Source organism: Cyphomyrmex costatus, unplaced genomic scaffold (genome assembly GCF_001594065.2).
Source record: "Cyphomyrmex costatus isolate MS0001 unplaced genomic scaffold, Ccosl1.0 scaffold666, whole genome shotgun sequence".
In the NCBI taxonomy this organism is placed as follows: Eukaryota; Metazoa; Arthropoda; class Insecta; order Hymenoptera; family Formicidae; genus Cyphomyrmex; species Cyphomyrmex costatus.
In genome coordinates, this window is record NW_017280229.1 from 362,175 (window position 1) to 386,464 (window position 24,290).

General features: G+C 34.4%; 4 protein-coding genes across 7 annotated transcripts; 2 read left to right on the forward strand and 2 right to left on the reverse strand.

Annotated features, from left to right (window-relative positions):
* The first annotated feature begins 1,162 nt into the window (after positions 1 to 1,162).
* On the forward strand, positions 1,163 to 5,419 carry simj (transcriptional repressor p66-beta simjang). Of its 3 annotated transcripts, none has more exons than XM_018547621.1 (8): positions 1,163 to 1,227; positions 1,624 to 1,907; positions 2,014 to 2,239; positions 2,326 to 2,614; positions 2,919 to 2,984; positions 3,633 to 4,063; positions 4,245 to 4,549; positions 4,638 to 5,419. In XM_018547621.1, exons 1-8 carry the CDS (start codon positions 1,178 to 1,180, stop codon positions 4,889 to 4,891), a joined length of 1,905 nt encoding a protein of 634 aa, XP_018403123.1. In that variant the 5' UTR covers positions 1,163 to 1,177; the 3' UTR covers positions 4,892 to 5,419. The 3 variants fall into 3 exon arrangements, with proteins under 3 accessions (XP_018403123.1, XP_018403124.1, XP_018403125.1); XM_018547622.1 differs by having other exon boundaries at positions 2,326 to 2,605; XM_018547623.1 differs by lacking the exon at positions 2,919 to 2,984 and having other exon boundaries at positions 2,326 to 2,605.
* A 3,126-nt stretch (positions 5,420 to 8,545) lies between these two features.
* Positions 8,546 to 12,964, reverse strand: LOC108780068 (uncharacterized). Its single transcript, XM_018547655.1, has 3 exons — positions 12,738 to 12,964; positions 11,200 to 11,317; positions 8,546 to 9,127 (listed from the first exon to the last, which is right to left on the reverse strand). The coding sequence occupies exons 1-3, from the start codon at positions 12,903 to 12,905 to the stop codon at positions 8,937 to 8,939; spliced, it is 477 nt and encodes a 158-aa protein (XP_018403157.1). The 5' UTR covers positions 12,906 to 12,964; the 3' UTR covers positions 8,546 to 8,936.
* A 1,396-nt stretch (positions 12,965 to 14,360) lies between these two features.
* On the forward strand, positions 14,361 to 18,116 carry Mau2 (Mau2 sister chromatid cohesion factor). The gene is made up of 8 exons (XM_018547649.1): positions 14,361 to 14,585; positions 15,457 to 15,645; positions 15,834 to 16,112; positions 16,212 to 16,461; positions 16,733 to 16,980; positions 17,211 to 17,416; positions 17,627 to 17,829; positions 17,897 to 18,116. The coding sequence occupies exons 1-8, from the start codon at positions 14,361 to 14,363 to the stop codon at positions 18,091 to 18,093; spliced, it is 1,797 nt and encodes a 598-aa protein (XP_018403151.1). The 3' UTR covers positions 18,094 to 18,116.
* Positions 18,117 to 21,360: 3,244 nt separating this feature from the next.
* LOC108780056 (NADH-quinone oxidoreductase subunit B 2) lies at positions 21,361 to 22,683 on the reverse strand. Of its 2 annotated transcripts, none has more exons than XM_018547643.1 (3): positions 22,608 to 22,683; positions 21,631 to 22,185; positions 21,361 to 21,538 (listed from the first exon to the last, which is right to left on the reverse strand). In XM_018547643.1, the coding sequence occupies exons 1-3, from the start codon at positions 22,624 to 22,626 to the stop codon at positions 21,441 to 21,443; spliced, it is 672 nt and encodes a 223-aa protein (XP_018403145.1). In that variant the 5' UTR covers positions 22,627 to 22,683; the 3' UTR covers positions 21,361 to 21,440. The 2 variants fall into 2 exon arrangements, with proteins under 2 accessions (XP_018403145.1, XP_018403144.1); XM_018547642.1 differs by lacking the exon at positions 22,608 to 22,683 and adding an exon at positions 22,348 to 22,404.
* Positions 22,684 to 24,290: the final 1,607 nt, after the last annotated feature.

The following is a 24,290-nucleotide window of genomic DNA, read 5'->3' on the forward strand; positions in this document are numbered from 1 at the left end:
CTCCCCCCGCTCTCCCCCTCCCCCCGCCGCCGCCGTCTTCCCCTCGACCGACCTACCTACTCCGCGGGTCTTGTACCGCTACGCTTAGCTGCCATTGTGTCGGAGACGCCACACTTCCGAGGCATCAAATTTAATTCTTCAATCGCGAGGAGAGCCGGAGAAAGCGGCAGAGTGCGACAAAGAGTGTATATGTGCGTGCGTGCACTTTGCCGAGGGGAGGGGAAAAAAAAAAAAACAGAAGAAGAAGAAGAAGCGCGCGACTTTGCGCGAGTGATACGCCGGTGGTCCGGATACCGACGTGGCCCGTGTGTCGTTCACCAGCAACGACGAAGACGACAACGACGACGTTGTTGTTGTTGTCGTCGTCTCGTCACGGAGAAGCGGTCGCGTGCAATCCTCGTTCTCTGGGAACTCACTCCACCGATGTTGTGCGCTCTACCGATTCTCTTTAAACTCCCGTGGAAGTTAGGTTAGGACAGTTACTTCCGCAGGTATTGGCCGATCGCCTCCTCCCCTCCCCCTTGTCTCTTTCTCACTCGGTCTCCCTTCCCCTCCCTTCCCCTCCCCCCCCCGCTTCCCTCTCTTCGTGCCTTCACGCTAGTGGCGGCGTCTCCCGGTCACGGATGTTTTCTCGATTTCGCGCGTCGTCGTCGTATGGGATCATTGGGATCTCGTCGTCATCACCATCATCATCATCGCCTCGCCGCCGCTGACCGCTTGCTGTCCGCGCGCGCGCGCGCGCGTGTGTGTGTGGCGTCGGCGATACTCTCGCGTCACGCGGCGTAATCGCGCCGGAGGATTTTCGGGGATCCATCGGGGCGCGTCGTGCGGCGGGGCGCGTACCGAGAATGCGCGCAGGAGAGATTCGGTAACCCAGTTGTGTGTATGCTAACCGCGAGTAGAGCGAGTAGCGCGCGCCTGTGCGTGTGCATGCCTGCGTGTCCCCGCTTTAGCGTATGGTCCGGTGTGTTCCACGCGCGAGATTAACATGTCGCGGCTGTTGCTGCCTCCTCGCAGCGCGCGTTTTCAAACGACGTAACGCGATATATTCTTGCGCTTTACCCCCCCCCCCCCCCCCCACTCCCACCCTCTCTCGCGCGAATGAAACACGTCTCCGTGCCGATCGGCTTTACACGCGTGTAAAATTTGTGATTGCAGAGTGACCACGGTCGCAAGAATGGAGGCCATGGATGTGGACGGAGATTCGGTGGTGGATCTGAGCATCAGGTGAAGTAACGTGTCTGTCCGAGAAGAGCAGAGTTCTCTCGCGTTATTGTACTTCTTCTAATTAAGTAGGAAATAAAAAGAGCAGTAACGACAATTTACGCCTGTTTCTTTATGGCGGGATCGCTTCAAATTGTACAATTTTAAATGTTAAAATGAGGGACAATTATATACTATGGTAATTTATGATAATGACACCTTTTATCCAGGCAGGAATTTCTTATCAGTATTAGGTTCTTATCACCGTGTGACGAAGAAGTAGGTTGTTGTTACCTTTTAGCTTGACATATTCTTGAATATATTTAAAACAATAAAACTTTCAAGTCTTATTTATTCTGCATGATAACAAATATTTATGCGAGAAATTCCCTAATTCTTGTAATACCGTTCTTTCAGTAGCAGTGGTAGGCGTAATTCCCCGTCCCTTTCTGTGAATGCTGGTGACATCCCGTTGGACTTGGGGGTTCACTATTCCTCCGGCTCCAATTTGGAGAACAATATGCCAGAGGCACGTAATATACAAAACGCAGCCCGTGGTATCTTGGCTCCTAAACGATCACATGGGGACGAACGTAAACCACGTCGTAATCTTAGACCTAGAATCGAAAGGAGTTATGCCGAGAGTCCTGATGAGCCTAGGATGAATGGATATCTAAATGGAAATGCTTCGGATAGCGATGAAGGTTGTTATTATTCTTTTCTTCATTTATTGGTGAAGAATAGAGAATAATTTATGAATTTTTATCTCAGTATTAAATCGGTTTTTATTTATGCTGAATGCTTAAACAGGTGACATGCCTCCGTTGGTGCCAATCAAGGAACTGTCATCCGATGAGCTGGCTGAACGCGAAAGACTGCTCAGAAAATGTAGAGTAGAGCTCAAATCCGAAGAAATGAAATTAGTGCTTCTGAAGAAATTGCGTCAGTCTCAGCAACTGAAAGAAAACATTGCGACAGCACCCAAAGTGCTTAATAAATTACCACCGCCAGTAACGGCACAGCAGGTGCCTCATAGGTAAAACTTTGTAATAATATTCTTTTTCAAAATATAACTTTTACATTGTTGAGTTAAGTTGAAATAAGTCGCTTTCTTTATCACAGAGCTGGAAAAGCACCTCCGCCTTTACTTAAGGGTCAGCCTGCACCGAGCAGAAGTAGTAGTTTACATGCTCCACCGCCTGGCATGGTACTGCCTCCTAACGCTGGTCGAAATGCAATTCCAAGTACAGGCGGGATGCCTCCAAATATGGTAATACCACAACCACCTCATCCTAGAGGAAGACCACCCAGTGTAGCGGCGGCAAGCGTCTCGAGTTATCATGCGCCAACGGATAGAACGGAGAGATCTACAAAGGATCCAACACCGACTCCAGCGCATCAAGTAAGTAAGGTATAACATCACAGTTTATTATTTTTAGTATAAGCTCTACACATATACTACTTAATGTTAAGTTATAACTTTACTTGAACCTTAAGAATAAGTCAGTAAGATCACTGAAAGCTCTTTTATCGAATAATTTTAAGAACTAATACTTTCACTGCTAATACATTACTTGTGATCGTTCAATATAATACAGTTCGAGCGATCGTTACGCGAACGCTGACCCGGCCGTGAAAGTGTTAAGTAATTCTTTAATTGTGAACAACATAATCAATTTATGTAATCAATTTATTGTGTTTTTCTAAACACAAAGCTGCTTGCTGGATCACAAGAAAATAAAACCACCGCATCCTTAAGCACACCTGTGAATTCGGAACAGGTATATTCATTCGTCGATCAATATATAATGTCTTTTCTGTCTTTATTCTCTAAAGGCTGTTAATCTGTTTTTTTTTTCTTCACTGTTTGATCATGATATTTTAATTAAGCTTCATTTTCTTTGCTTTATGTTTCTAACGATTCTTTATTTTGTTAGTGAAACTATATATACATATATAGAGAGGAAAGTATTTTTTTTTTCAAAACTTTATTAATGTGTAATATAAGTTGTAACATGCAGCATTGCTAAACTTTCACTAACATGTCTATTGTATAAATGTAAAGTATATATATATATATAATTAATATATATATATATATATATAAAAGAAAATATCGCATAAAGAATATATTACACACAAATAAATAAATTAATATTTAATAAATTAATTTGCTTGCAGCTATTAAGTTTATACTTTAATATGTATCCACACACACGCACACGCACACGCATGCACACATACAAAATATATAATGTGCAACACATAAACACAGATTAAAATGAGTTATTCTAAAATACTTTAACTTTTATTTTTTATGTTTTTCTTATTTATTCAAGACGTTTGTTTTTTGTGTTGGAAAATTAACTGTATAAAAAGTACAATTTATTACATTAAATTATATTTATCTTACATTTTCGATAATGTAGGAGAGAACATCACGAGAAGAGACACCTGCTCAACGTCAAGCAGCTGCCAAAATGGCCCTAAGAAAGCAACTCGAGAAAACATTATTACAAATACCACCGCCAAAACCACCACCGCCAGAGATGCATTTTGTGCCGAATCCCTCCAATACGGAATTCATATATTTGGTTGGTTTGGAACACGTGGTCGATTTCATAACGAAGGAACCGGCAATACCACCACCTCCTGAACCATTCGAGTGCTCACAATGCAAAACAGACTTCACGCCTGTATGGAAATGGGAAAAACCTATGCCTGGTGGTAAAAAGGATAGCCCCAGAGGGCAACATGCAACTTTCCAACGTCCTTCAGCGGGCCGCGATCCTAGGGTTATATGTGAGCATTGTGTGACAACTAATGTAAAGAAAGCGTTGAAAGCAGAACACACAAATCGGTAAGTTTTATGTATCAAAATAATAATGCAGGAATAATAATAAAATCTAACATATATATTATATATAATGTATTACATATATATTTAAATAAACGAATATTGAAAATTTAGTATATTTCTGCAAAATAAAGGATAAAATAATGTTATTTTCACGCCTAATGGATTTTACATGGTGTTACAGATTAAAAACTGCTTTCGTGAAAGCGCTACAACAAGAACAGGAGATAGAGCAAAGGCTAGCGCAAGCGGCATGTCCAAGTCCAGATCCTCCAGCTCCGAAACCAGTTCCTAAGGCAGCCACTCCTACAAGAAGAGTGGGTACGCCACCTGCGCCTCCGCCGCAGGTGCCACCGGCACCTACGTTGACGCCGACTCCTCCCGCGCCGAAACTGCAAGAGCATCCCTTAGTGAAACTGGCCGAGAGCGGGAAGTTTACTCCGCATCATGCAGCTGCTGCGGCAGCTTTGCAGCAACAATTGCTCAGAGGTGAGCAAAAGTGTATCTTTGAGAAAGTCTTGACCGAAAACTAATAAAAATTAATAATTTATCTTATTCTTCATCATTATTGTTCCAGAATTGGCTAAGAATCCAGTACCAGGTATACCACCGCATCAACCTCTTCCTGCTCACATGATGCCACATTTTACCTCGATACTGTATCCCTACCAATTAGCAATGGCTGCCGGTGGTAAAGGCCTCGTAGAGTTACAACGACAAGCGGCGGATCTTCAACGTCAATATCTGCTCGACATGATTCCGTCGCAGGCATCTCAAGCGCAAGGCAATCAAGCACCACCGAGAGCTCATCCACATAACTGGAAAACGTAACCGGACGCATTTAAAAGATGATGTAGCAGTAAATGCGAATAAACAGTGAAAACGTGTATAACGGAAGAAATGAAGAAGCTAAGGAGAATCTAGTAAAGTGTGCAGTCGTAATTCTGTACGTCTGAATTACACTGAATGCCAACGTTAGTGTCTCAGTTAAGGTGAAGCTCAACTTGAAGTACATCGGAAAAATGACATTCGTTAGTATTGTATAAATAATTGTTGTGAATATTGTCAATTGACGTGTACGTTTATGACTTTATTGTTATCTAAGGGGTAAAGGTTTTATTTCCGTCACTGAAATACACACTCAACGTACGTATGAGTTGGGATACAGAGTCGCGTCGTAAGTAATTAATTCATTGTTTAGTGGAGACCATCTGAACTCTCCCGAATTGGAAATGTCGGTCATTTCCTTTTTCCTGATTTTTTTTCGTACATATATGTGTTAGCACTTCGTTAACGTGTCGTTAACGTTGTCCACTGAACAACTGATATATAAACATAATAATTAATTTAAGCGTATCAACAAGCATATTATAACATTGAATGCAATTGCTTGAATTGTGAATACTGAGTTGCCTAATAAGACGCGAGTGAGCGATCACTTTGCTTTTATTACACTACTATTCTGTTCTTTTTTTTATATCGCAAATGTGTCCTCTCTTTTTGTTATATATGATGAATTTTATTTGTAAAGCTATATATTACTGATTTGTGCAAGGTAATGTATTTCTTCTTTTTATCTTTCTCTTGGTTAATTGTAAGAAATTTCTAGCATAAATAAAAAACGAAATAAAAGTGCTCGCTCGCTCGCATGATAAAATTACAAGTTAGACAACTCTGTTATACAATATAATATAAAGAACCAAATAGACATTTACACAAGGCACTAAATAAATCAATAATAAGTGTAAAATGACTGCAAAATCGGATTATTAACAATAAATAGGGATAATCGCGAGAAGAAAGGTACGAGTGTAAGACGAGGTAACGAATGTTGATGGAAAGGATCTTTTTAGGCCCTTAGATAGTTAATACGATTTTTGCCGCTGATTTGCCAAGTTTTGCAATCATCGGCAGTACCTGTACTATGTGTATATCTCATTATTTTCTCCGAACTGTATTTTTAAGGCAAGTTGAACGTAAGATAGAGCAGTAGCTACATACAAGGAAAAAGAAAAAAATGACCTTTGTTTGAAAGCGCGTGTGAGTGATGATAAGCCAGCACTTGTGAGATGTATAGCAATCTTTTTCTCTCTCGACATACGAAGTATGCATCGGCGAGTTTCTAATGAAGAGCGGCACGTGTGTTATTCGCGCACAAATATGATTTTTTTGTGCGACGTTAAGTCGTACGTTAAGTCGAGCTCGTAGAATATGCACTCGGGCGATGTATACACCGACTTAACTGGGACTGTTCTTGTACGTTAAAAACGAGACTCAAACGAATCTGCAATGGTAATCGGGATTCGAGTTAACGCAGCGCGATTAATTTTCATGTCACATTCAATGTAAAAGTATTTAAAGAAACTTACTAGAGGAGATACGTAATCGAGATTTTTGCGAATTGTTACAACACGGCGACCGCCGGATTTTTACGACATCCTCTAAGAGTCTGCACTTGAACGAGTTAAAAAGTATCCGGCACTTGTCCCCAATATTACCAGTCCTTCCCCTCACCCACCCCTCCCTTTCCTCCACTAATAGTCTGATTTAATTAATTCTGGGCTAACCGATCTTGGTCTCATACATTTCCGAATCAATTAAATATATAGTACTATAGTCTTGATATTTCTCGGTATATGATACAACTTAATAAACTAAAATAGCGCATAATCATCTCTCTTTGTACTACGTGATAGATTTTGAACTCGTACTTGATATACATGTACACCATAATAAGTCTACGATCGCATAATAGATCAAGATCTGTGTTTTTTGTGTAAGAAAAAACGTAATAATATGTCGTCAACTAATTACTGTCATCGGGGCACTACCGTCGTCGTCGTCGTCGTTGTCGTCGTTATTCTAAGATGAGATCCGGGAGCGAAATAGAATGACAACGTGAAGGAGGAGAGATTCTTAAAAGCTTGAACGTACTTCCCCGAAAAAATCTAGCAATATTTTATATAATTTTGATAATTAAAGATTATTTCCAAGTTGTTTACGTTAAAATATTGCTCTTTAAATAAACATTAGTGTGGAAATTAAAATTATTCATATAATTTATTATTAAAATTAATTATATATGTCTTTTTGTGTTAATTGATAAATTATCTAGTTAATTAATAAGTTATTAATTCACATGATTAATTTAAGAAATTGAAAGCGACGAAAGAAATTTCGATGTAAACTTTTTAATGAATTTTATTTAAAACTACTTGGAAGTAAGCTTATTAATTCCGCAATCGCTTGCGATATCTTACCTAACAAACGAAAGATTCAATAAAGGAATTTAAATTAAATTTATTTTCCGATTTAAACAAATAATAGAAAATACTATCTTACACTTCTTTATAAAATTGGCGCGAAGATGTGCCTGATGTTGACTCTTGGAATTTACGCCAATTCGGTAAAAAACAAATTATCATAGTCATTATCATTGTCATCATCATTATTCACAAATAGATTAATCGCATTCAGTAATCAAACCGCGTCTCGTTTCTCACAAACAAAAAGAATACGTTTCCTTCTATTTTTCTTTTCTAGTCTTGTCTCTCTTTAATCTCTGTGTGGTGCTGTTAGCAATTAAACACCTTTCAAAGTGCGAGAGAATTTTATATCCTAAAAAAAAAAGGGAACTCTCTTTTCGCTACACGACAGAAACGAGGGATGGCGAATATTTAGAGCTAGAATTCTAAGGCAATCGCAAAATGAAAAAAAGAAAATACGGGTCCGCTTGGGGACGTAAACATTTCATGACTATGAACCGTTGAAGACTGTGTGACGTGCGCACATTTTTTATTTGTCAAGGAAAAAATTGCGAAATTCGTATACCGATCTTGGAACATCTGTCCGAATGAAAAGCGTTGTCCCCACAATTTATAGAATTAGTAGATAAATAAAGATTACCGAATACTCTGGAAACTATATGAATAAAGCTTACCAATGATTGTATTAAAAGGTGATAATTAATTATCTTTTATAATTTTCTTTTTTTTTTTTTATTTAACGCATCTGCGAGATTTTCGTTCGTATTTGTAATTAATCTATGTTTGTATCGGCGAATCCAAGATTATGTGTGTTCTGTTATAGTAATTTCTTAATTATTCGATGTCTTGCCAAGGATAAAACAATAAAATGCTGGTGGTATATGAACCTATGTATTCGCACATTTATGAACGTATGAATTTATTGATTTATGTACCAGAATCTTGACCTGTAAATCCATAAATCGATTCAAAAAACTTAAAATTTTTTTAATTTTATAAAAATTACATTCTTTTCAAAAGAAGTGCTCTAAAGGTTTGTAGAGTACACAATTAATAGCCAAAATAAAGGTCAAAAATAAAAATTAAATATGTCACTGGATAAGTATAAATCGTTTTCCATATATATGTATTAATTACATTTTACAAATTTGACAACAATTCTACAACAAATTTCAGTTCATATGTACAAATTGAAAAAACCGAAGTAATTTTTGCGTCTGTTTAAGTAACATAATTGTATATCATATATCATTCCACAAATAATATAAATGTCTGATTGTAGATTTGTCATTTGAATGATATGAAGATATTCGAGTACAATCAACTGCAGAATTAAAAATCTTTGTTTCACAAAGTTGGACCTAGAAGCAATTAGATTGATGGACCAGTTTAACGATTTCGAGGGTAAATGCTGTATTTAGAGACACGGTGTAAAAACTTCGGTTATGCAATGTGTAATACGATTAATTAAGTAAATTTCTCTAATTCAGTTGGAACGTTTATGCAAACAATTTGATAGTGCAGAGGACAAGTCAAATATTTCTGTCACATGATCATCGTCATTGTAAACCAACTATCACAGTTGAGACATCTTCAGAGAAATCTTGTCCCTAATTCTGTTTCTTCTCGTTATACTGAGTTACGCATTTTTTGAAGTGTTTGGCGCAGAAGGGATACAGTGTCGGATGATCGCACGTTCTGCAAGCCGCTGCGAGATGAGAGCAGCACCTCAAGCTTTCACGGCAACAGGAGGCCCACAAGTCGGGTCCGGCAGCGGCGCAATCGTAACAGAAACAGTCACCTGCAATTCGAGATGCTGTTTAATGTTTGTGATTTAATCATTTCCTCTTAAAATTTCTTGCAAACCGCATTTCCTTGATTTCACCTGTGCCGATATCTGTTATCTTCAACCTATTCAAACTCGCGAAGCAACTTCCGCATTTCAACAAAGATGAACGTAGCAATGACTTTATTTGATTTTATTTTTCATTGCCAGCGTTCTCCTTGATAAAATCTGGTTTCAAAGTAATGAGTTCCGGATTGCCATTCTCTTTTATCAAGAATATTTTTAAAAAATATTTATATATAATGCATTTTTTATTAATAGGTACTTATATTGATTATATTCGAAGCTAATTAACTTACATTTACTCGAAGTACATAAATTAACTTATATTTAATTTATACTTTAGAAACAGTTCATGTTATATATATGGTATATATAAATGTTTTTTTAAATATTTTTTGAAACGACATTTAAATTCCAAACCCGTTTTGCATTCAGTTGTAAAATTAAAAAAACGACATACCAATTTATTTTTCAATGCTCTTACTATATTACTTTCTCTTATCCGTTGTATGTATATTTCGTATCGTCTTACGTATGTCGTATATTTGCAAACCAGTGAGACATAAAGGCGAAGTATAGCCGCACGAAGCAGTCGGGATTACTGCAAAGAACGTAGAATAAGATGAAAAAAATTTACGAGTTAAAAACATTTTCCTGTGTGTAAGATATCGCATGCATATATTTTTTACTCAAAGACTAGTTGTAAATAATCAGGACACATTCGCGGCAATGACATTTGCGAGATATGTTTCTTCAATCGCGCAATTATTATAAATTAAAAATCAAATTTAATTTTTCGCCGGGAATTATCCGTAAAATAACGCACTTGTTTACATTATTTTAAGAAATGCATTACTCGACGTTAAATGGAATTTGATTATATCCGGTGAACTTATGTAATCTTTAATAAGTAAGTAGTAATTACTGATATGTGTATATAATATCGAATAAGTCAAGTTTACACATCTAGTGAATTTTATATGTTCATTACATTTCAAGAGTCTGTCTGGTTCAAAAACATATAAAACAGAAAAATTACAAAAGAATAAAAGATATTAAATTTCGTTCAATGACTGAAAATGAAGCATAGTTTTTCCTGGTATATTCGGAAATACTTTGATTACAAATGTTTTCGCCCAAGCAACATTTGAGCCTTGAGAATCGCTGCCATATTTCGCGTGCAGTTTAATGTATGTACATATGTATAATTAACTTGAAAGCGCTTGCATGTAACGTGTGTCACCTAGTTGTACCAATTAGACTTTCTCAAGCATTGATTAGTGATTATAAAACACAGTAAGTGTTGTATGTTCCATGAGGATCTGGCGTTTGAATATTCGTTAAAATGTCAAACATCTCAAACAACGCCTTGATACCTTCCGACATTGCTTGAAATCGCGTGACTGCCATGAACTAAATTGTTTTCATTTGAACTCATTACATAGAGAAAGGTGCGATGCGTGATGCAGACCTAAAAACCTGTGGCTACGGACGCTCTTCTTTCTGTGATACCAAACGCTCACATATCATTCTAGTTACCAGAAATAGTTAACCCAGCCAGAAATTATTAATCGAATTAACGTCGATTCAATTAATCATTTCTGGCTGAATAATTGTGTAATTGAATTAAAATTTGCGATAAATATTCAAATCTTGAAACGCATGAATTTTAATTATGTCGCTTCACTCGAGTCTGCTTGAGCCAGAGTGTATTCGAAATTAGGTAATAATTTAATACTTTGCGATAATATATCCCAGTTATTTTTGCGCAGCTACCGGGATGCGAGGATTGCGAGGCGAGGCGTTGCGCGACATTAACGCTGCGTCGGCGAACATATAGTCATCTGGGAGCGGCTATTGTCAAGGTCAGAATCTCTATTGTCAAACAGCAAATAACGATGTTTTTTCTCCTTTTCGTAATAGCGAGGAAGCTTGCTAACGGTATCTATCGTTTGCGGATTGCATTGCGGTCAGATGTAGGTACACGCTCGCGTTACATCGCTGCGACGGTTACGAGGATTTACCTCGTGGACAGTCAACCGATCGTCGAGCCTCCGCCCTTCGACACTCCAAGCCCTCTTCGCCCATGGGACAGCTCGTGAACGATGCCTCGATGGTATTCTCACCAAGTATCGCATCGATCTGAAAATATTTCGTCATCATATCGCTACCTGAGCGTAGAATTCCATCGCTATAACACTCGCCGCTGTTATGAAATTCTTTCATTTCGATGGCAAATGTTAGTCATCGCAATTAACTCGCAAACGTACTGTTAGATTAAAAAAAAAACTTTTATCGCATTGTGTGTGTGTGTGTGTTCGCAATTGTTGATAGAAAGTTCCATCTCGAGAAAGTCCGTTTTTAATCGCTCGCAGCTTGAAAATTGTTTTGATTCATTCTTGTAAAAATCTACAATTAACTACGATTAAAATTTAAAAGTTGAAATTAGAAAATGACTTAAAATCGGAAAATTTTAAAGAAATTCGAATTTGTGTCGCTTATAACAAAAAACATCCTGTATACTTAAGACTGTCCGATTCATGATCGTAATTATCGCTGTAAGAATTATTTTATCTTTGTTGTTTATCAAAGTATAATTAAATAAAGACAAATTGATGTTTACGAGTATTGTGAGCGTGAATCAGGCAGTCTAATATCTCCTTCCATCGATAACTTTAATCTCGGAAAAGATCTTTTTAATTCTAATGCCCGTTTCTCTATCAATGTAGATTAATGAGTTTTTTATGATAAAACCCAAGCTTTAAGTCTTAACCCGTAAGAAATTGATCAATCACAACCAAATGTGAGAAGAATATACTATAATTGGTCAATTTCTTACGGCTCAAGACTTCAAACTTAAGTAATGGCTTATTGTGGAAAGCCCATAACTTTAATCTCGGTTCAATTTATTTTCCATCTTTTTCTAATTCTTAGAACTGAAAAAAGATGAAGAGAGTAAGCTGAACGAGATTAAAGTTAATCTACATTTCTGGAAACGGATACAAGAGAGCTTAATTCGTTACGAAGCACGTTTGTTATTACAAGCGACGTAATAGGACACACCGGTGATTATTTCTCTTCGTATGTCGTGCGCGTTTATTTCTCATGCGACGGTTGCATCACGAGAAAGACGATTTGTCCGGAATTATAAATCCGACTTGCGGGAGGGACCCTCAAAAACCGGACGACCTTTTTACCAAGGTACCGAGAGTTTTCCTTTTTCGACTGTCGCGACACAAATGCACTCGTGATTCTATCTTGTAAAACTCCAACTGACAATGAGTTGAACTTTACCGAAATTGAGAGATACATTTTGGCTCACAATGATCGATTGTTACAAGATTATTAATGCTTAAAATTTAAAAATTAAAGTTTCGTTGAGAGAGAGAGAGAGAGAGAAAGAGAATAGGATATTTAAGCGAGAATTAGCGCAATATAGTTTCGGATAATTAGTAAGGTAATAATTTAACAAATAATTTAATAATAATAATTTAAAATAATAATTTCGGCGTAACACTTTAGGAGTTGAAACACACATGACATTCGACATCCCCCGGCTTACCCGCTTGAACGCGCCCGGTTTGGAGAACATCTTCACCAGTTTCGCCAGTTCGTTCTCCTGGACCTGTTCCGCGATATCGGTGACGTTTGTGGCACAGTGAGTTTGGCGTGGCGGAAGGATCGCCCACAAACCAAAGAGGAATGCCAGCATGCATCGGCCGTGGGACATCGCGTGAAATGGGGAAAAAAAAAAGATAGAGATCAAAACGAGGTCTCGCGCGTTCGATCCCGCGCGATTCGAAACAGGCGACTGATGATCAGCTGGCGGGAACTCAGTGCTTGTTGAATACCTGGTGGGGATATCCTACATCGACATGGAAAAGCATTGCCGTACGCGGAATTTATTCATTCTATGAAAATAAGAACGCTTTATATGCGATCGCGTTATATAGGCGAATTACAAATGCTCTTAATTCCGTGTATAATTATTTCCGTAATTCACTATTATGAAACAATAAATTCTGCGATTTCTTACATTGTACATATCGTTTATTGATGATTACATGAAGCTTTGAACACTTTTTGCGAGAGAAAAATATATATAAGTTTATATAAATTTTATATCACGAGTTTTCTCTTTTTATAAATCAAGAGGCTTGGCGACTGACTCAATCACGTCTTGTATTAACCTTTTGCCAAAGATTTGATTTGAATATTGCTTAACAATGAATAGACATATGTATTTGCATGAAAGCTAGCTGGATACAACGTGAAACTATTTGTCGATCCTTTGCACATAAAACAGAGATGAACAAAGAAACAGAAGGTTTAAACTTCTAGTATTATCTTAAAAGGATGACTGACCAAATTATCTTGATTAGGGATGAGATGAGTTATAAATGCACTAATTATATAATGATATTTTTTGAATATATCATATGAGAGAGAGAGAGAGAGTATAGGAAAAAAATGTGTATTGATTTTTTGCAATAATAATTAATTAATTAATATTTAAAAAATTGGAGAAAAACAAGAAAATGTGACGCATTTGCTTTTGATTTCACTGAATTTTTGTAGATAGATCGTTTCTAATTAATTATTGTTATTTATTAGTAGTAGTATATAATTAGGAGTAGTAATTTTTGTATGTAACGCAATTATTCAACAACAGAATATTTACATTTTTGTTTAATAATTATTATAGTATTATAATATAAAATACGATTTTATATAAGTTATTATTTTAATTTCATATAATTGTATATTCATGAATAAATTAAATGTATTCTTTCAAATTGATTAAATTTAGTAAAAATTGATTTAATTACTTTAATCAAAATTTTCAATTCTCTTTTTTAGGATTTAATTTAAAAATCAGAAATTAAAATAACGTAGTTAGATTTTTAGAAAAATATTGAAAATAAAATCATAAAGTTATTATTGCTAGAGTGCTCGAACTTCATCGATATAATAGTATAGACACTTTTTAAATTCAAATTAAAAATGTCGATAATAGTGACATCTTTAATTTATTTCTTACATTTCTCTTTTATTCTGTCTCAGTCCAGTACATATATCTGTCCTTGGCATCGACTTGACCGCTGCCTACAGTGCCCACTGGTGGCAGGCTACTGTAAACCGTAATAGAGTTCGTCTATCTTCGTTTGTGTTGTGAAATGTTAAAATGGCGTCTTCTCAGGACGCTTGGTATCTCTCGTTGCTCGGTTTGGCCGAGAATTTCCGTACGTCGAACCCGCCCAACATCAAATCGTGCATTCAGTGTTTACAAGCGGTTTTCCATTTCAAGCCGCCGCAACGTGTCGAGGCGCGCACTCATCTTCAGCTCGGCAACATCCTGCTTACGCACACGAAAAATATCGATTTGGCGCGATACCATCTAGATCAAGCGGTCAGTCTTTTTGCCTCTTTCTTATCTATCACATGGAGATCGAGCAATTCAATCGTCCTTTTATTGTCAACCTCGTTCCTCTCCCCATCTCCACTATTTACACGCGACTGTTTACTTGTCCTAACCTCTTTGCGTGTGATGACAACAAATGTAGTTTGTGTCAAAGTACTGCACGGAGCAGTAGGAGACACCTCATCACACCTCCATTCAAAGGGCTTTGACAAAAAAAGATGACAATAAGTAGCTGCAGCAAACTAAGAGTACCTTAAGGTGGTGTAGAAGGTACTTCCAACATTGTTTAATCAAAGAGACTGACAAAAATAAAGATAACAAATAGTGTAACATCAAATGTGCTGTAGTTATGTGTGATTTGAATTTGATTTCGAAAGTTCTCAAAAGTTTGTTGCTCTTTGTACATTGGCCCTTACATGCTCTTATCCATCCTATGATTCCTGATAATTCCTTTAAGAGTTTATTCCTTTTCTATTGCTTTTTAAAGATTTGTTTGTCCATGTGTCTGGGATTTAGTAAATTTTCTCAGAACGTTGGTAACTACGTTGTTATACTGTCATATTTGTTTTATTCCCAATCATTATCTTCTTACAAATCTCTTTAGAATTCCTTTAATTTTGTAAAAAAAAATGTATTCCACTAATGTATTGGAATAATAAATGATGAATACTAATTTGACAAATGTACCCAACCTCTATTAATAAATCTACAAATAGCTAATTATTAAATTTCTAACTATACTTTTGAATCATGAATCATATAATCTGGTGTAAATATTAAATGTTGCATTGATCATGATTTAAGTTAGCACTGACCAGAATTAATGAAATTTATAATGATTCTTGATTATTCTCTTTAGTGGCGATTAAGTCAGAATATAAATACCTTCGACGATGTGAAGTTTGAAGCAGCAAGCATTGTCGCAGACCTGTACGAGCAACAACAGCAGCAGCTGCAGTCAAATTTGAGTAAACCAATTTTGAGGAAAGCAATAGAACTGTCTCAGCACAATGTTTACTGGCATTGCAGGCTTATTTTTCAACTTGCGGTAAGCTTAATTCTTTTTTTTTTTATTGTATTATCTTAATTATATAAATTATATAAATTCACATAAAATATAAGTAGAAACAAAGAGCCGTCTTAACCAAATCTGATATTTTTTCACTTAACTATATCTAATTCTTTGTACTTTGAAGGGATAATGTACTCATATATGTGATGATTTGTGGATTGCAGCAAATACATGCTTCAGAGAAGGACTTTGTTGCAGCGAGTAGCTTACTTGCAGTGGGCGTTGATTATTCTCACATAAGTAACGCCGGTTATACCAGAGTTCTCTTTCTTTTAAGTCGGTGTATGCTGCTGTTGATAGATAAGAAGTTCACTGAAGTTCATCCTCTTCTAAATTCAGCAAATCATCATATAGAAAATTGGCAAGGCAACTCATATCAAAAGGAATATCTGAAGGTGTACTTTCTAGTTCTTCAAGTGTGTCATTACCTTATGGCTGGTCAGGTGAGCATAATCATAAGTATTGTAATTTACAAAAAAAATATTGTATGGATATAATATCATTCTAATGGTAACATTATATTTTTGTATTATTAAAATTAGGTAAAGAGCGTGAAACCTTGTTTAAAATCATTGCAACAAAGTATACAGACTATAATGTCACCTAGCTGGCCAACAGATGATATGGTGGTCACAGGTTCTAATATCGGAGATATGTTTATATGGATGCCGAAAGATCATCTATACGTCTTGGTCTATTTAGTAACCGTTATGCATTCTATGCAGGCTGGATACATGGATAAAGCACAGAAATATACAGATAAAGCGCTTAGTCAAATTGAAAAACTGAAAAGTATGCCTATTATTTTTTAATTAATTAAAATAGTTGTTCCCTAAAATTACAATTCTCCTCTCGTTTTTTTGCTTACGTATCTTGATTTCTTCAATCAACCTCGTACAAATTGATTCATACATGAAATGAGAGTTGGATTTGAATCCGAGATCTGCCGACTACAAGTCGACCGTTCTCTCATAGAGCTCGTCATCCCGCATATTAATCTCTTTATTTTTTTACATTTTTCAGTGATTTAATATCTTGCAAAATCAAAGTCTTTATTTTACAGTTATCGATAATAAACCTATCTTATCCGTGTTTCAATTAATGCTCTTGGAGCATATAATCATGTGCCGACTTGTAATGGGAAACAAGAGTGTAGCTCTTACGGAAATTTCTCAAGCTTGCCAACTCTGCAGACGGCAGCCTAGGTTACTTCAAGGTCATAGACCACAACTACATGTATTACTAGGTTTATACGCAATGTCTATGAATTGTATGGAAGCTGCAGAGGCTCAGTTTACTGCTGCACTCAGAGTAAGAAAATGTTTTATCATAAATTACAATAAATAATTATAATATATAATTTAAGGCTATTTTTTTATACATGTTATGTCTCTAATCCATATTAGTTGCGCAAATTCTTTTGAACATTTATTTTTTATTTCCTTTTTGGCTGAATTTTACATACAAATATAATGTTAGATCTGTGAGGTATTCTAGCGATAGTAGATATTAAAAATAAAGATTTACCTTACCTTTTTCAGACGTCCCAAGAGAGAGAACTCTGGACATTCGCAAATTTGAACCTAGCGATAGTATACCTCAGGTCAAAGAAAGAAACCGAGCTAGGGGTATTATTAGAAAGGATAAATCCAGAATCTCTACCATCGCATTCTCATTCTTTGAGGGCAGCTGCATATTACGTACAAGGACTTCAAGCTTTCTTCGGTGCTAGATACAATGAAGCAAAGTATATATGATTTTTTTTTAAATATTTCTTCTCACGTGTCCTAATAAATAGTCTGATAAATAGGAATAAAACTTGTAAGTTTAATTTCTCGAAAAGTAAAGAAATGAGAGAATGATAACGGTCTGTGATTCTCAGTTAGCGACGTTAAAAATCTCAGTGTACGAACAATTTGAATATATTGATATATAAATGTGCAAATATGATTTTCAGACGATATCTCAGAGAAACCTTAAAAATGGCAAATTCGGAAGACTTGAACAGACTCACTTCCTGTAGTCTTGTGCTTTTGGGACATATATTTCTTTCGTTAGGAAATAGTAGAGAATCAATGAATATGGTCACACCTGCGATGCAATTAGCTTCTAAAATACCTGATGTACATGTACAACTATGGGCTACTGCCATTTTAAAAGGTATACACAAATACATTGAAAAGTAATTTTGTTATTAGCTGCAAACTATATAATGGAAATATTACAGATTTATATAGACTTTGTGGTGACCCTACTCACGAGGCAGAAGCATATCAAATGCATTGTACATTCTCTCAAACCCTTTTGAAGGACCATTTTCAGAGTACTCAAATAAGTGAGCATTCGCTCATTCATTGGATAGACGGTCCGGTTCCTGCATTGCCAACTAATCCACCACCATCTACATCGCAAGCAATTCTCTAATGGTGTAAAAGATATTTAGGTGTGTCCACTTTACTTAAATTGTTCAGCGTTGTCTGAAATCATGTATATTTGTACTAATTATCTATTGAATTGTAAAATGAAGTTGGGTTCAGCCTTACTCAGTTTTAAATATTAAAAGAATTACGATAATATTTCAAAAAATCGGATTTAATTGTAAACAAGGCGGAAAATAGGATTAATGGATATTTGATGTATCCAAACTTTTTTAATGCGCGAGATCTACAAAAGTATGATAACTAGTTAATAGCAGAGCTTAATAGCAATTTACAATATTATTTAAATCATCGAAATTGTACACGGCAGGGACTGACTATATATTTAGACCATTGATATTTTGTTTATTGCATTAAATCCAAGCTATGCAGAACCGAGTACTTTCGGTTTGAAATTGAAATGTGTCGGTATTGGTCTGAACGGACGGTACTTGTTAAACGGAATCGTTCGATAGAATTGTTAAAAGTTTTCGACCTGTGTCTTTCATTATGTTTAAAAGTATTCTCTTACTAATTTTATAAGATACTATTATTTATAATATACTATTTATAATATACTATTTATAATATAATATTTAACTATAAAAATGTATTTAAATATATATATGTGTATATATATATATACATATACACACATACACATACACCCAAATTTATTATTAAAATTAATAAAACGGAAAATATAATTAATAGTATTTTAACTATATATAGTTAAAGAATTTGCCTCTTTTAATAAATTATGTAAGCATATGTGTGTGGGTGTATATACAAGGTGGGACATTTAGAACAGGTCACCTAAATAACTCGCTTGTTTTTAACAATAAAAAGAAAAGTGTCAAAAAAGGAAATGTCAAACAAAAATGTTACTTGATTTCGAGGGGCACATAATATGTGATGTTAATAATTGTTTCATAGATGGAGGCGTAAAAGATATAGGCAAAGGTTAATTTTTTTTTTAATGGAATGATATATTTTTTTTATTTACATTCTGATAGAGTATTTTAAGACGAATACAATGACCTGTATAATTGAAGATCATTCAAGATTACGTAAGTAAATAATGGAAAATAAATAGTTTCAAGGCACTCTTTGAATAATTTCGTGTCTTTTCTGCTTATTGATATACTGCTAATTGTTCAAGTATATCACGGTATGTAAAAAGATCTCTTGTCAAAAACTCGTGATTAAATGAATGCTTTTAAATATAATGAATGAAACACAGGTCAAACAATTTTAGATTAGTATAATATAAGACCAAGCGTCACCAAGCGTAATAAGTATGAATACTGACATATTTTAATTTCAAACCTCGGTCTCCTATTCGGTCCTGGCCAGCTCTACACTAAATCGTTTTTTTTATGATAGAAAATTCAGATGCTTATCATCGTAATGCAGAACAGATATCATTTGCGTTTCTTAGAATTGTATGAACCGTTCTGTCGCACAATGCGTTTAGACAAGGTTTATATTGCACATATAGGTAATAGATTGAAATACAGAATAAAGTTTTTTATTTTTGTTTGGAAAATTTTATTGATTTTACTTTTCTTAAATAGGTTAAATGGCTTTAGAAATTTTTTTACTTCATTATTTTTATCACACGTTGAAATAAATAATTAAAAATTAAATACTTTTTAAATCAAACAATTATGTATATTAAAATATTTTATTTCAAATTTGTAATTGCAATATCATTACACAATCTCTTCAATGATATCGTAATTAAAATATCATTATACAAACAAAATCTTGTTTGGAAAAAATCGATCTTTAAAATGTAACTGTGTAAGTAATGAAGATGGGGAACAAATATCAAAATTTAGATATTAAAAATTTTGTATATATACTGGATTATAATAAGAATAATGAAATCGAAATAATTAACTTTCAGTCTGATTTGAAATTATCAATATATTCAGTGACTCATCAAAATGATTTTACTAATTCTTTTTTAATATTTTTTTTATGACCAAAGTAAACATTAATAATTTGGCTGTGGCACAACAGAAGAGTAACATGTTCATTAAGCGATACATGTAATAAAAAAATGATAGATACGAAACTTTGCAAGTTGGTTAAAAAGAAGCAGATTCTTTATCTATTGTATGTACAAGATTTCGGTATATATATACATGTATTTTTATTAAGATGATATATGTATGTATTGTATGAGTATAATAAAAATGTAATTGTTATATATATTACTATTAGTTACAGAGTAATAAATAAACAAAGAAAGGGGCCTTAGAATATGGTAACTTAAACAGTAAAAACTTGTGTGTAAAATTTCTTTATTCTTTTAAATTATTCTGAATATATTTTCTACATTTTGTATATTTTTAGAAGTAAGAAAATGCAAGTAAACAATAGAATAGAGAATGTAATAAAATAGGTTTATACAAATATTCAATTTTTTTCTCAACATAAAAGTACAAGCCTCTAGAGTAAACTCTAGTACATGTTTTGTGTATGTATATACATATATACGAGGGTCGTCTGAAAAGTTTTGAGCCTAACATAGAAACAAGTAATTTTTCGGTCAAATTTAATTTTATTTTTCCACATAGTCTCCTTTTAAGTCGATACATTTTTTCCAACGATGCTCCCATCACTTTAATCCATTCAAATAATACTTTTCTTTTTTACGATTATATTCCGATATTTATCTTTCAGAAAGATAAATTTAAAATATATAAATCACAGATAAAAAGGGAGGACCGGGAAAGACAATTATTGACAAGATAAAATTAATAAAATTTTTCAAAATATTGTATCCAAATTTAATTATATATGTATACAGAGAGTTACATATCTTTTTTCATAATATATATTTTTAAAAATTAGAATTTGCTTTCATTATTATTTTGACAATTATGCAATAAAGTGCATGTATATAGTATATTCGCGATTGTATGTTTAATGAAAATAAAAGTATTTAACATCTTTTATACATCTTCAAGTTTTCATAAAATATTTTAGATAATATATATTTTTATCAATTTCTTTTGTATATACATGTATATATATATATATTTAAAAAATATATATATATATATACATATGATTAACTGTAATATATTTATTTTATTATAATAATAACATAATGATGCAAATAAACTAGTTTCAGCCTTTTCTTTTTTTAATAAATATACATATATGAAGTAAATGAGACTGATGTATGGTAATAAAAAAAATTTATTTTTATTGAAATGTGATTTATTTTGACAATCACATTTTTAAATGACAACTCCTCTATTACATACTTAATTACATATCAATTATTTTACAATTTTTTAATAATTTATACATTTATTACTATAGATGTCAGGTATATTACTTCCTGTACCAAACTTGTGAGGTTTGCATACGTTTAATCTTTTTCTGTAATTGCAGAATACCATACAATAGTGCTTCAGCTGTTGGGGGACAACCTGTAATATAGAATATTATATAAATATATATTTTTTGTATTTAAATATGAATACAGATATAACTGCATTTGTTTATATAAATAACAATTTACCAGGTACGTAAATGTCCACAGGTATTATCCTATCGCAACCCCTAACCACTGAGTAGCTGTAATGATAATATCCGCCTCCATTCGCACAACTTCCCATGGAGATAACCCATTTGGGATCAGGCATCTGATCATAGATTTTTCTCAAGGCAGGTGCCATTTTATTCGTCAAAGTGCCAGCGACTATAATAACATCTGACTGTCGTGGTGAGGCACGGAATACCACGCCGAATCTGTCCATGTCGTATCTAGGCGCAGCGATGTGCATCATCTCCACGGCACAGCATGCTAAACCAAAAGTCATTGGCCATATCGATCCTTTACGTCCCCAATTTAATAAATCATCTACTCTGGCCAAAGCATACTCTGCCTTGTTACTGGGTTGAAAAGGACTGTATGGCTCGACTTTCTGTTTCTCTGGCAGCTGGGTCTTCGCCTCCTGCACTGATGATTCTGTGGCCATGTCTTTAGTTTGAACCTTCAATGTAGTAGTAGTAACAGGTCCTGATGCTGCTACATTGTTCCGCATCAGGGACACTAGTCCCTGAGGGACGTTATCTATAAAAGAAGAAATAAATAAATAAACATTAAATGGTTAATACGAATCATAACTAAATACAATTAAATTTTTAGTAAATATTAATCATATCTATATCTTGATTGCACTTAGGTTATGATCGGCATATTAATCGGTCGAACGTTTCGAAATAAACTATATACAATTATACAAATAAATGCGCATCGAGTTTGTGACGTATATAAGAGTATACAATACAATCTTATGCAATAGTACGACATTAAAACAAAAAGTGAGTAAAAACTGAAGTTTGTTTCGAGACGATATCGATCATCCGCAGTCAAGATATACGAAAATTTGTTTGATATGAAATTAAATACACATTATGGCAAAACTGTATCAGGATTGAGCATTAGGACAATCATTTAATAGTAATTGATATAATTTTTGATGAAATACTCACGTGTAACAGAACGAAACATTTTTTCGACTGTTTCGACTTCACGTCACAAATTTGCTGCTACATCGTAGGTTATATGGGCGCATGCGCGAGTTACCATAAACCTCAGTTTAAATGGCTGCGTTCTCAGCAGATGAAACAATTTTGCACTGTTGTAAAATTCTTTAATAATGAAGAAAACACAAGGCATATATAACATTTAAAAAGCTTAACATGTGAAATATTTAATAGTAAACGTTTAATACACTACATTCTTAAAATATAAGCTACAAATTTGGTAATGTTAATTACTTTTGGTATCATATGATACAATAATATATTATATGTACCATCCTCAGATATTTAAATAGGCACACAGTAATAATAAATGACTAAATATTAAAAAATATTTTTCTGTGTACGTTATTTGTATCTAATAATTAAGTATCTCAGCATAATCACAATGCCAAAATATGTAATATATTACAAAACGTATAGCTCATATTTTAAGAATGTATAAACGTATTAAACGTTTTGATATTTTACACATTAAAGCTTTTCAAAGACTCATATATCCTTTTTTAATATTATTACTTGAAACTAAGAATCCTCCTTTAATTTTATCAAAATTCTTTAATATGATTAATCTTGTCCTTAGTTTCTCGCCGGATCTAAATAAAAATGTATAAACCAATTATATTAAAAAATTTTACAACAATTATAAAGCTAGGCGTTCTTTAATTATAGCTGAACTATTTATATATAATTAAGTTTTTCTTTCTTTCTTTTGATAAAATTATTTATAATAAATAATTCTTTATAGCGATTATTATAATACAATTATCGGATAAAATTAAATTGTATGCTGTTATTTTTCTTTTAGTGCATATACATTATCTTTGGAGCAAAGAGAAGGAGAATACAATTTTAGTATTTTGTAGAATATTTTTATTGGCTCAATTCTCTTGTTTCATACAAAACATCTAACAAACACAGATGCTTCCGGCTGAATTTATTCCGACCTGCCTTTACGAAAAGCGGCTAATCTATCAATTTTGCATCTAAATGCACTTGTGTCTCGCAAATTCCCGAAGGGTACGCTACGTACAACGCGATTATCGGTTTGCTCAACAGTGCTCAATGTGGATGCATCTAATGGTTAATAAATACTAAGCTAACAATCGGTAAATGTAATAAAATGTCATGTATCTGTATTTATATTCTGTATGTGTGTATGTATATATATATGTACTCGTGTGTAATACTCAACAACTCTGCACTAAAGTTCAGCCGCGGACGGGGACATGAGGCTAGGCCATGGAAACCAATTTACAATCTCTGCGTAACATTTTTCGCTATATACAAAAACGACCACTAGATCCTTTAATTCGTGTCTGGACGAAGAGCTTCGCGTGTACCATGCACTCTGGTCTAATGATTCTTATCTCATCGCCGGTGGAGTTTCACGTGGCCGCGAACTCATCCTGCATCCGTATACATCATGTCCGATTTTAGGGGACGAAGACACGAAACTTGAGAGGCGACGGCGACAACGCGGATGGTCTCGACAATGTGATATGCCTTCGTAGAGATCTATTTAGCAAAAAGTTTGTTTAATCCATTAATGCCTAAAATTTTATAGATTAATTAACAATTTATTACCGCAACAACAACAAAGTTCCCTCCTCCAAAATTTTTCGTTGAGTT

Bases quoted from the DNA above. Each gene is read 5' to 3' on its own strand.
- simj (XM_018547621.1), top strand. From the start codon at position 1,178: ATGGAGGCCATGGATGTGGACGGAGATTCGGTGGTGGATCTGAGCATC. The intron at 1,228-1,623 runs GTGAAGTAACGT...TTCTTTCAGTAG, and splicing joins GTGGTGGATCTGAGCATCAG to CAGTGGTAGGCGTAATTCCC. The intron at 2,615-2,918 runs GTATAACATCAC...CTAAACACAAAG, and splicing joins CAGCGCATCAAGTAAGTAAG to CTGCTTGCTGGATCACAAGA.
- LOC108780068 (XM_018547655.1), bottom strand. From the start codon at position 12,905: ATGTCCCACGGCCGATGCATGCTGGCATTCCTCTTTGGTTTGTGGGCG. The intron at 11,318-12,737 runs GTAAGCCGGGGG...AAATATTTTCAG, and splicing joins AACCGGGCGCGTTCAAGCGG to ATCGATGCGATACTTGGTGA. The intron at 9,128-11,199 runs GTAAATCCTCGT...CTCGAATTGCAG, and splicing joins ATCGGTTGACTGTCCACGAG to GTGACTGTTTCTGTTACGAT.
- Mau2 (XM_018547649.1), top strand. From the start codon at position 14,361: ATGGCGTCTTCTCAGGACGCTTGGTATCTCTCGTTGCTCGGTTTGGCC. The intron at 16,462-16,732 runs GTATGCCTATTA...TTTATTTTACAG, and splicing joins TCAAATTGAAAAACTGAAAA to TTATCGATAATAAACCTATC. The intron at 17,830-17,896 runs GTATACACAAAT...GAAATATTACAG, and splicing joins GGCTACTGCCATTTTAAAAG to ATTTATATAGACTTTGTGGT.
- LOC108780056 (XM_018547642.1), bottom strand. From the start codon at position 22,369: ATGCGCATTTATTTGTATAATT. The intron at 22,186-22,347 runs GTATATAGTTTA...CTTCTTTTATAG, and splicing joins GCGCATTTATTTGTATAATT to ATAACGTCCCTCAGGGACTA. The intron at 21,539-21,630 runs GTAAATTGTTAT...TCTATATTACAG, and splicing joins TGTGGACATTTACGTACCTG to GTTGTCCCCCAACAGCTGAA.